This window comes from Dendrobates tinctorius, unplaced genomic scaffold, assembly GCF_039654945.1.
Source record: "Dendrobates tinctorius isolate UK_male_01 unplaced genomic scaffold, ASM3965494v1 ptg000173l, whole genome shotgun sequence".
Lineage (NCBI taxonomy): Eukaryota > Metazoa > Chordata > Amphibia > Anura > Dendrobatidae > Dendrobates > Dendrobates tinctorius.
The window spans coordinates 3,352,937-3,365,610 of NW_027361840.1; the positions used below are offsets into that span (position 1 = coordinate 3,352,937).

The following is a 12,674-nucleotide window of genomic DNA, read 5'->3' on the forward strand; positions in this document are numbered from 1 at the left end:
CTGCACATCCCTGATGCGAATCTCCCGTTCCACCACATCCCAAAGATGCTCTATTGGATTGAGATCTGGTGACTGAGGAGGCCATTTGAGTACAGTAAACTCATTGTCATGTTCAAGAAACCAATCTGAGATGATTCGAGCTTTATGACATGGCGCATTATCCTGCTGAAAGTAGCCATCAGATGTTGGGTACATTGTGGTCATAAAGGGATGGACATGGTCAGCAACAATACTCAGGTAGGCTGTGGCATTGCAACGATGCTCAATTGGTACCAAGGGGCCCAAAGAGTGCCCAGAAAAAATTCCCCACACCATGACACCACCACCACCAGCCTGAACCGTTGATACAAGGCAGGATGGATCCATGCTTTCATGTTGTTTACGCCAAATTCTGACCCTACCATCCGAATGTCGCAGCAGAAATCGAGACTCATCAGACCAGGCAACGTTTTTCCAATCTTCTACTGTCCAATTTCGATGAGCTTGTGCAAATTGTAGCCTCAGTTTCCTGTTCTTAGCTGAGAGGAGTGGTACCCAGTGTGGTCTTCTGCTGCTGTAGCCCATCTGCCTCAAAGTTCGACGCACTGTGCGTTCAGAGATGCTCTTCTGCCTACCTTGGTTGTAACGGGTGGCAATTTGAGTCACTGTTGCCTTTCTATCAGCTCGAACCAGTCTGCCCATTCTCCTCTGACCTCTGGCATCAACATGGCATTTCCGGCCACAGAACTGCCGCTCACTGAATTTTTTTTCTTTTTCGGACCATTCTCTGTAAACCCTAGAGATGGTTGTGCGTGAAAATCCCAGTAGATCAGCAGTTTCTGAAATTCTCAGACCAGCCCTTCTGGCACCAACAATCATGCCACGTTCAAAGGCACTCAAATCACCTTTCTTCCCCATACTGATGCTCGGTTTGAACTGCAGGAGATTGTCTTGACCATGTCTACATGCCTAAATGCACTGAGTTGCCGCCATGTGATTGGCTGATTAGAAATTAAGTCTTAACACACAGTTGGACAGGTGTACCTAATAAAGTGGCCAGTGAGTGTATATAAATATAATTTTTGAGGTTACATTATTCTCAAAAACTAACATCAATTTAATTCTTGGCAGATGAGTGCACCAGGAACTTTGAAGGACATCTGATTTTGTCGTATTGTAAAGCAGATGATTGCAGTATTACACGAGATACATATGAAGACCATGCTGGCGCCTCCGATATACCCTCAGCACCTCACAGCAAAGATCTGATTTCTGGTCTCTGTAAAGAAATGTTATCACCAAATTCATCACAGATTATAAAGCAAAATAAAAGTCACAGAAGAAATGTGGAAGATCAGAGAGGTCTTACAATTCAGAAGCCATTTTCATGTTCAGAATGTGGGAAATGTTTTGCACATAAATCAACTCTTAATAGTCACGAGAAAAGTCACACAGGAGAGAAGCCATATTCATGTTCAGAATGTGGGAAATGTTTTGCACAGAAATCACAGCTTAATTATCATGAGAGATTTCACACAGGACAGAAGCCATATTCATGTTCAGAATGTGGGAAATGTTTTGCACAGAAATCACAGCTTAATTATCATGAGAAATTTCACACAGGAGAGAAGCCATATTCATGTTCAGAATGTGGGAAATGTTTTGCACAAAAATCACATCTTAATAGTCACGAGAAAATTCATACAGGAGAGAAGCCATATTCATGTTCAGAATGTGGGAAATGTTTTGCACATAAATCACAGCTTAATTATCACGTGAAATTTCACACAGGAGAGAAGCCATATTCATGTTCAGAATGTGGGAAATGTTTTGCACATAAATCACAGCTTAATTATCACGAGAAATTTCACACAGGAGAGAAGCCATATTCATGTTCAGAATGTGGGAAATGTTTTGCACATAAATCACAGCTTAATTATCACGAGAAATTTCACACAGGACAGAAGTCATATTCATGTTCAGAATGTGGGAAATGTTTTGCACATAAATCACAGCTTAATTATCACGAGAAATTTCACACAGGAGAGAAGCCATATTCATGTTCAGAATGTGGGAAATGTTTTGCACATAAATCACAGCTTAATTATCACGAGAAATTTCACACAGGAGAGAAGCCATATTCATGTTCAGAATGTGGGAAATGTTTTGCACATAAATCACAGCTTAATTATCACGAGAAAATTCATACAGGAGAGAAGCCATATTCATGTTCAGAATGGTGGAAATGTTTTGCACATAAATCACATCTTAATTATCACGAGAAATTTCACACAGGAGAGAAGCCATATTCATGTTCAGAATGTGGGAAATGTTTTGCACATAAATCACTTCTTAATCGTCATGAGAAAATTCATACAGGAGAGAAGCCATATTCATGTTCAGAATGTGGGAAATGTTTTGCACATAAATCAACTCTTAATAGTCACGAGAAAAGTCACACAGGAGAGAAGCCATATTCATGTTCAGAATGTGGGAAATGTTTTGCACATAAATCAGAGCTTAATTATCATGAGAAAATTCACACAGGAGAGAAGCCATATTCATGTTCAGAATGTGGGAAATGTTTTGCACAGAAATCACATCTTAATTATCATGAGAGATTTCACACAGGACAGAAGCCATATTCATGTTCAGAATGTGGGAAATGTTTTGCAGATAAACCACATCTTAATAGTCACGAGAAAATTCATACAGGAGAGAAGCCATATTCATGTTCAGAATGTGGGAAATGTTTTGCACATAAATCACAGCTTAATTATCACGAGAAATTTCACACAGGAGAGAAGCCATATTCATGTTCAGAATGTGGGAAATGTTTTGCACATAAATCACAGCTTAATTATCACGAGATACTTCACACAGGAGAGAAGCCATATTCATAGTATGATTGTAAATGTGATGCTCTATTTTGAGAACTGCTGAGCTAATTCACGAGTGCATGTACAGCGGTGTACAAACTCAATAGACAGACTACAGGTCTCTACACCACTGTGCAGGAGCGCTCCTGCATTGTTGTCTGACCAATCGGTGAGGATCTCAGGGTCTGGATCACCTATGAACAACAATGCTTTAAAAACATGCCAAGGAAATATAAATATTTAGCTACAATTTAATGCTTGGCTATGAAACAAAAAACATTACTGGTTAGTACAAAGATTATATGTAATGACCAAATAGTCTCAAGGATACAATAAAGAAAACAATAAAACATGTCGTATTCTGTATTTTCCTACTATAAATCCTTCATGAATATTCAATATACGACTATATTTTATTGAATCTTATCATGTGCTCTCCTGATGCTTGGGTAGACTAAAACCATCCCCCCAAAAATCATATATTTCTCAGACATGGGCCAATATTATTTGCACAATTTGTGCTTGAGCATAAAGAGGCTGCCCTGAACTCAGGCGGTTTAAAGGGTTACAGTAGGGTCTGTCCTAGGGTCAACCTCTCCATGCAGGAGTAGTGAGAAGATGGTCACTCGCTCCCTCCTGCCCCTTAGAACTGTGAGTGGATGACAGCATGAGACCTCGGTTATTTCCTTTCATACCCTTGTTTTATATATAGTTTATGTAGAAAGTATGAATATACAGACAATCACATGCAATAAGAATGAAGAAAGGTGCCCTCGGGATTTAGCTGCTGGGACTTCAGTACCCGCACAACCACGGACTCCGGCGTCCAGTCTCCAGCACTTGGCCCTGGAGTGAGCTTATCTACAGCTTCACTCCTCAAGTTCTTCCTTACTTCCTCTCTCCTCTCTGTCTCCCTCAGACTGTCTCTTGCAGTCTCTCTGCTACTGACTGACTAGCCCCGCCTCCAGGCCAGAACGTATAGGGAAGCTTCCCTGAAACCAGGTTTTGAGCTCCCCCTTCTTCTGGTCTGAAGTCAGGAAAAGTGTTGGATGCTGCTGTTACCTGTAAAGGGAACCCTCTTTGCTTCCAGGCATGACATTACCCCCTGTGAGGGAGGCAATGCCACTGTGGCAACCAGACTCCTGGGGTGCCACAATTCCTCCTGTCAGGTGTACAGTATGTTACTCCTCCTGTGAGGTGCACAGTACAGTAGATTTTTCCTCCTGTCAGGTGTATAGTGTTTTACTCCTGTCAGGTGCACAGTACAGAGTATTACTCCTGTTGTCAGGTGTACAGTACAGTGTTATTCCTCCTGTCAGGTGTACAATACATGTTTGGCCATTGTTAAATAATGTATGCCTTATATATTATGGGATATTCTTACTGTTGTGGAATAGGACTCAAGAGATAAAATCTTAAAGAAGATAATGTTTATTACTGAAGGCCAGGAGTACACTGACAGTACACTTCACGGAATGCTCTGAGAACAAACACTCTGATGATACTTTTCATAGTCAACATATTATGACTGTTGCATAAAGTTTCTTAGTCCCATCAACCAATGATACAAGCCCAGCTTTCTGACACTGGGCACTACATTACAACCAAAAATCTTTGGTGATCTTCAGATTTCTTGATTCCTTGCACCTAGTCAATGCACCCAGTGCCAGAGGCAGCAAAACAACCACAAATATCTTTGATCCTCCACCATATCTGACTGTAGGTACTGTGTTCTTTTCTTTGTTGCCCTCATTTTGTTTTCAGTAAATAGTCAAATGATGTGCTTTACTAAAAACCTCTATCTTGGTCTAATCTGTCCACTTATGTGGCAACTTATCGCATGGGCTGATGCCCTCAGATCTGGGGCAAAATGGCTGAGGGAACCCCCAAGCGCAGTGAGTTTGAACAGGGAGGACGCTGCGTTACCACCAATGGCGGTATGACCCCGCAATGTACTGTAGGCCGTAAGAAGAACTGCAGGAGAAGTCAAAACAGTACAGAAAGGCAGGTCGCACACCATGTGGCAGCTGACTTTGGGGGCTGATGCTCTTATGTCTAGGGCAAATCAGACTGGGGAACGCCTAACTGTAGCAGATCTGGACGGGGAGGACGCTGAGGTACCGCATGATATGGTCCGACCTGGGTACGTGCCGTGTGATAGAGAGAAATACAGGGAAAGTGGAAGAAACGTGCAATGTGGAACTTGTTGATGCTGTGAAGAATATGAATGTGCTGCGTAAACGAACCGGTAAAGTTGTTCATTTGAAAGTTGAAATGGACTGTCTCGATTTGTGCGGAACCGTCTATAGGGAGCCTTTAGCAGCGCAGAGGGGACTCTGACGGAGCAGAAAGTGAAACCACAGGTATGAGAAGTAATGGACATTGTTTGCACGTGATGGGAGGCCAGGGTGCACCTGAAACATTAATCTTAGCCACTAGAGTTGAGCGAAACGGGTCGAAAAATTTCAAAAGTCGCCGACTTTTGGCAAAGTCGGGTTTCATGAAACGGAACCCGACCCTAGGATGAGGTCGGCCACGAGGTCGGCGACTTACGCGCCAAAGTCGCGTTTCAAAAGTTTGTTTTGCGCTCTTTTTCAGCCAATCAGGATCCACGGACACTGTGGGCAACGTGATGACATAGGCACGGGTCACCACCATCTTTCAGAAGGGCATGCAAGTGATTGGCTTGCTTTGGTATAAAAGGGCGTGCACGCCGACCGCCATCTTACTTCTGCCGATCTTAGCATAGGGAGAGGTTGCTGCTGATTCTGTAGGGAGAGCGTTAGGCAGGGAAGAAGAAAAAAAAACTGCTTCTGCTGCTAGCGATTGTGCCTGTACAACACACCAGTCACTGTGTGCAGTGCAAGGGGAGGCTATATTGTGGTGTATCAGTGGTGTTGGTTGTTAGGCTGCCTTCTAAGGCTTCCTGACAGCTGCATTGCTGTTTACCCACTGCTCTGCAAACTGCTTTTTTAAAAGCAATCCCAATTTTTTTTTTTTGTCCTGCTGAGGTACTGAGCGTGCATTTTTTCACACCATACTGCGGTGTACGCTCCTTACACAGTACCATGTAACGGCTGTTATCACAGCCACAGTGAAGCTATCTGTGTGTCACTCTGTGAGAATAAGTCGAGGACATGTTCCGTTCTTACAGACCTGCACCTACTAGTTTTGTCTAGCTTTCAAACAGTTAAATATATTTGCTGTTTGATCGCATTCAAAACTATAGAGAGACAGCATGTGTCAGTCCGTATACTTAAAAAACACGGAGCTTGACAATTTAACGTACACCGGACAGCCGTGTACGTGCACGCTCCTCTCAGTACCGTGTAACGGCTGTTATCACGGCCACAGTGAAGCTATCTGTGTGTCACTGTGGAAGGATAAGTGGAGGACTTGTTCCGTTCTTACAGACCTACACTCTAAGGAGATTCCTATTCTGCCCAATTCTACAAACACCTTGTAGTTTGTGATACACTAGCCAATTTCTGCCTGTGACATAGCGCTGTGATATTCAGTGGGCCTCACACAATCCGAAAGTGTCCATTGTCCACTAGTGTGTGCAGAAACTCAAAATCTCCCTTATCCTCTAGTCACTTTTTTCACACCTGTGCCATCGAGCCTGTGACATAGCGCTCAGATATTAAGTGGGCCTCACACAATCCAAAAGTGTCCAGTGTCCACAAGTGTGTGCAGAAATTCAAAATCTCCCTTATCCTCTAGTCACTTTTTTCACACCTGTGCCATCGAGCCAGTGACATAGCGCTCTAATATTCAGTGGGCCTCACACAATCCAAAAGTGTCCAGTGTCCACAAGTGTGTGCAGAAATTCAAAATCTCCCTTATCCTCTAGTCACTTTTTTCACACCTGTGCCATCGAGCCTCTGACATAGCGCTCTAATATTCAGTGGGCCTCACACAATCCAAAAGTGTCCAGTGTCCATAAGTGTGTGCAGAAATTCAAAATCTCCCTTATCCTGTAGTCACTTTTTTCACACCTGTGCCATCAAGCCTGTGACATAGCGCTCTAATATTCAGTGGGCCTCACACAATCCAAAAGTGTCCAGTGTCCACAAGTGTGTGCAGAAATTCAAAATCTCCCTTATCCTCTAGTCACTTTTTTCACACCTGTGCCATCGAGCCTGTGACATAGCGCTCTAATATTCAGTGGGCCTCACACAATCCAAAAGTGTCCAGTGTCCACAAGTGTGTGCAGAAATTCAAAATCTCCCTTATCCTCTAGTCACTTTTTTCACACCTGTGCCATCGAGCCTGTGACATAGCGCTCTAATATTCAGTGGGCCTCACACAATCCAAAAGTGTCCAGTGTCCACAAGTGTGTGCAGAAATTCAAAATCTCCCTTATCCTCTAGTCACTTTTTTCACACCTGTGCCATCGAGCCAGTGACATAGCGCTCTAATATTCAGTGGGCCTCACACAATCCAAAAGTGTCCAGTGTCCACAAGTGTGTGCAGAAATTCAAAATCTCCCTTATCCTCTAGTCACTTTTTTCACACCTGTGCCATCGAGCCTCTGACATAGCGCTCTAATATTCAGTGGGCCTCACACAATCCAAAAGTGTCCAGTGTCCACAAGTGTGTGCAGAAATTCAAAATCTCCCTTATCCTCTAGTCACTTTTTTCACACCTGTGCCATCAAGCCTGTGACATAGCGCTCTAATATTCAGTGGGCCTCACACAATCCAAAAGTGTCCAGTGTCCACAAGTGTGTGCAGAAATTCAAAATCTCCCTTATCCTCTAGTCACTTTTTTCACACCTGTGCCATCGAGCCTGTGACATAGCGCTCTAATATTCAGTGGGCCTCACACAATCCAAAAGTGTCCAGTGTCCACAAGTGTGTGCAGAAATTCAAAATCTCCCTTATCCTCTAGTCACTTTTTTCACACCTGTGCCATCGAGCCTGTGACATAGCGCTCTAATATTCAGTGGGCCTCACACAATCCAAAAGTGTCCAGTGTCCACAAGTGTGTGCAGAAATTCAAAATCTCCCTTATCCTCTAGTCACTTTTTTCACACCTGTGCCATCGAGCCTGTGACATAGCGCTCTAATATTCAGTGGGCCTCACACAATCCAAAAGTGTCCAGTGTCCACCAGTGTGTGCAGAAATTCAAAATCTCCCCTGTCCTATAGACACCTTGTACCTTGTTTTACATTACTATATAGTTTGTTGGATTTTGTCTACATTTCTACAAAAAATGAGGAAGGCTGGTGGAAGAGGCCTTGGAATTGGGCGGGGGTTGGCAGCTGGTAATGATGGTGTTGGTGGTGGATCTGATGGTAGTGGCAAGAGCAAAATAGGACCGAATGCAGGAGGTGTTGAGCCTGCGTCATCGTCTGGCTCCATAAGGCTTCGAAGGCTTAGTTTTCTAGGAGTTGGCAAACCGCTTTTAAAGCCAGAGCATCAGGAAAAAGTTTTGTCTTACATTGCTGACTCAGCCTCCAGCTCTATCGCCTCCTCTTCTGAAGTTGTAAAAAGTAAAAGCACTGAGTCGTCATTGGAGGCTCATGTTCATGAACCACACCTTTCCTTGTGTCCTTCACCCCAACCAAGATTGAAGGATGACGCAAGCCATACTACTGATTACTCCATGGAGCTGTTTTCACATACCATGCCTGGATTATCAAGTGAAATGGTGAATTACCCAGGCCAAGATGAATCTGACATGGAGTGCACTGATGCACAGCCGCTGATAGATGATTCTGCTGGTACATTCACTCAGAGCACTACATTGTCCTCGCAGTGTACAGAGCCAGATTCTGACCCTGATGAGACTCAGGTGCCCCATCCCGCACACTATACCACCATACACGGTGACACAGAGGAAGGTGCACATGACATTGAAGAGGAGGTGATGGATGACCCAGTTGTTGACCCAGATTGGCATCAATTGGGGGAAGAGGGTGCTGCTTCCAATAGCTCAGATGAGGAGCATCCACAGCAGACATCGACATCGCAACAGCTGTTATCTAGCAGGCCCGGAGCACTCCAAAGACAGGTTCCAAAAATCAAAAGAGTTGCTGGACAGCTTGTCCAGAGGGTCAAAAGATCACAGCGTGCTAGGCCGCAAAATGTCTGCCAAAGTAGGAAGAGTGCAGTGTGGCACTTTTTTGAACAAAATCCTCATGATCAGGCCAAGGTTATCTGTAAGAAGTGCGCAAAGACCTTTAGCCGAGGGAAAAATCTGAAAAATTTGAATACCAGTTGCATGCTTAGACATTTAACCACCATGCACTTGCAAGCGTGGACACAACACCAAACATCAAGTGCCACATGTGCAACTGATCACAACGAAGGTAGTCAGCAGCGCTACATTGTTTCCCCCACTGTAAGCCTACCGGTTAGCACAGCAGCAAATGTTGAGGTGTCGTTGCAAGGCCACAGCAGTCAGGGAATCCCACTGTTATATCAACGAAAGACTGATTCTAGGCCATCAGAAAATAACAACAACTCCATCACCATCATCAACCCTCTCTCAGTCCGCCCTGTCCACCGCTACTTCCACCATATGCAGCTCTCAAGTCCAGCTCACCCTCCCAGACACTATGAGTAGGTCAAGAAAGTACTCAGTCTCTCATCCGCGTACACTGGGTTTGAACGCCCACATTGCCAAACTAATCTCGTTTGAGATGATGCCCTTTCGGTTGGTGGAAAGCGCAGCTTTCCGCGAACTCATGGCCTATGCAGTACCACGCTATGACCTACCCAGTCGCCACTTCTTCTCTCGCAAAGCCATCCCAGCCCTCCACCATCATGTGAAAGACCGCATTGTCCATGCACTCAAGCAGTCAGTGAGCGGAAAGGTGCACCTCACAACTGATGCATGGTCCAGTCGGCATGGCCAGGGCCGTTACGTGTCCATCACTGCGCACTGGGTTAATGTGGTGGATGCAGGGTCCACAGGGGACAGCGCTGGTGGGACAGTGCTGCCTAGCCCACGGTATAGGAAACAGTTGGCTGTAGGCCTTCGACCCTCCTCCTCCTCCTCCTCCAGAAGCGAAAGCTCATCCACAGAGCGCAGTCGTACGAGCACTCCATCTGCAGCTGCCACTGTTGCACACGAGGTGTCCCCCTATCGAGCAGCTAGTGGAAAGCGTCAGCAGGCTGTGTTGCAGATGATGTGTTTGGGCGACAGACACACCGCCGAGGTGCTGGCCGAGTACTTGAAGCGACAAACTGAGTCATGGCTGGGCAGTGTACATCTTGAGGCAGGCAAGGTAGTTAGTGATAACGGCCGTAATTTTGTGGCAGCCACAGCACTTTCAAAACTCAGCCACATACCTTGCTTGGCTCACACCTTGAACCTGGTGGTGCAGTGCTTCCTCAAAAATTATCCGGAGTTAACAGCCCTGCTCCAGCAGGTGCGAAGACTGTGCGCGCACATCCGCCGGTCGCCTGTACACTCCGTTCGTATGCAGAAGCTGCAGCGATTGCTCCACCTTCCCAACCACCGCCTCATTATCGACATTGCAACAAGGTGGAACTCCACCCTGCACATGGTGGAGCGGCTGTGCGAGCAGAGGCAGGCCATAATGCATTTGTGGGAGGATACACGGCCAGGCACTTTGAGAGCAGACATGGAGTTGACAGGTGTGCAGTGGTCGAAGCTGAAAGACCTCTGTAAAGTCCTTCAGTGTTTTAAGGAATGCACACGGCTGGTAAGCGCAGACGACGCCATCCTAAGCATGAGCATCCCACTTATGCGTCTGCTCATGCAAACTTTGACGCACCTTAAGGAGCAGGCTTCTGCAGCCAATGTTGATGAGGAGGAGGGAATCCTTGATGACATTCAGCCATTGTCTGCTCAGGGACCTCTCCTGGATGAGGTGGAGGAAGAAGAGGAGGAGGAGGATGATGGGGATGATTACTTAGGGGAGGAGGATGCATCTCGTGGGGCAAGTGAAAATGTTGGCGTGGCAAGGTCTGGTACAGGGTTTGTGCGTGACTGGAGGGATGTGGATTTTCCAGAAAGTGCTCCTCCAACCAGCACTCGCAGTGCATCATTGACACCGGGAACATTGGCCCACATGTCAGATTATGCCTTGCTGATCCTAAAAAGGGACCCCCGCATTGCCAAAATGATGAACGATGATGACTACTGGTTGGCCAGCTTCCTGGATCCACGCTATAAAGGCAAATTACAAAACATCATGCCACAGGAGAACCTTGACCTAATATTGGCTAATAAACAAGCAACTCTGGTAAATCGGTTGCTTGAGGCATTCCCAGCACACAGCAGCGGTGATGGTTCTCACACGAGCCGTACGGGCCGGGGGCAGCTTGGCAGAGGTGTTCCTGGTGCACACAGCAGAAGTGGCGTTGGAGACAGGGGTTTCATGACAATGTTGTGGACTGATTTTTCAAGTACCGCTCACACAACTGGTAATACTGCATCGATGGAAAGTGACAGGAGACAGCAGTTGTCAACTATGGTTACAAACTACTTTTCCTCCCATATCGATGTTCTCCCACACAGGTCATTCCCCTTTGACTATTGGGCCGCTAAACTGGACACCTGGCCTGAATTGGCACAATATGCCTTACAGGAGCTCGCTTGCCCAGCTGCAAGTGTGCTATCGGAAAGAGTCTTCAGTGCAGCTGGATCAATCCTGACAGAAAAAAGGACCCGTCTGTCAACCCAAAATGTGGATGATCTAACCTTCATTAAAATGAACCATGCATGGGTTTCCAAGGATTTTGTCCCACCTTCCCCTGATGACACATAGGGTGACAGAAAAATGGCTTGCTTTGGTCCACCTCTTCCTGGGACTTGACCTATTTCGCCTTTTGCATCAGCTGAATGTCCAACATCAACATATGCCACTTTCAAAAACTCCTTAACTGTGCTGCCTCCCCCCCCATGGCCGTGGTCACCACCTAGCGCAAGACACCGTGCGAGTGCCGTTGCCCTGGACAGGTGGGTAGGCCGACTCTTGGGCGCGGGCACTGGCACAGGGACCCTCATAGTGCAATCAAGTGTCTCTGACGGTGGTGGTGCACACCCGCCGTCAGACACACCGCCGTACTATGAGGGGCCCAGTGCCAGTACCGACGCCCACGAGTGGGCCACCCTTGCATGGGCAGGGCCCCAGCATTTGCAATCTTTACCTCTCCCTGCTCCTCCGCTGTGTAGTCTGGGCCGTCAAATCCATACTGTGCCTGACACCGTCTGAGCCTGCCTCCTGATGTATAGACATATATTTTGAATGTGTACGCTACCCATACATGTTATCCGGGGATACGGTACCCTTTCTCACCTTTGTGCAATCACGTGCAAGCCATACTGTGCCTGACACCGTCTGAGCCTGCCTCCTGATGTATAGACATATATTTTGAATGTGTACGCTATCCATACATGTTATCCGGGGATACGGTACCCTTTCTCACCTTTGTGCAATCACGTGCAATCCATACTGGGCCTAACACCGTCTGAGCCTGCCTCCTGATGTATAGACATATATTTTGAATGTGTACGCTATCCATACATGTTATCCGGGGATACGGTACCCTTTCTCACCTTTGTGCAATCACATGCAAGCCATACTGGGCCTATCACCGTCTGAGCCTGCCTCCTGATGTATAGACATATATTTTGAATGTGTACGCTATCCATACATGTTATTCGGGGATACGGTACCCTTTCTCACCTTTGTGCAATCACGTGTAATCCATACTGGGCGTGAGAACGGCTGGCGAGCTGTTAAGCAAGCTACAGCACCTGTGGTTTGCACGCGTAAGTTTTTCATTTTTTCAGGAATGACGGTTAGGCCTAATTCCGGAACTGCGGTTGACCTG

General features: G+C 46.1%; 1 protein-coding gene across 1 annotated transcript in view; it reads left to right on the forward strand.

The window, feature by feature from the left end:
- LOC141053991 (uncharacterized) overlaps positions 1–12,674 on the forward strand; it is a 44,316-nt gene that overhangs the window by 12,536 nt on the left and 19,106 nt on the right. The window contains exon 2 of the mRNA XM_073551133.1: positions 1,415–2,712. Within this exon, the coding sequence (XP_073407234.1) occupies positions 1,415–2,712 (1,298 nt within the window). The remainder of the gene's footprint in view (positions 1–1,414; positions 2,713–12,674) is intronic.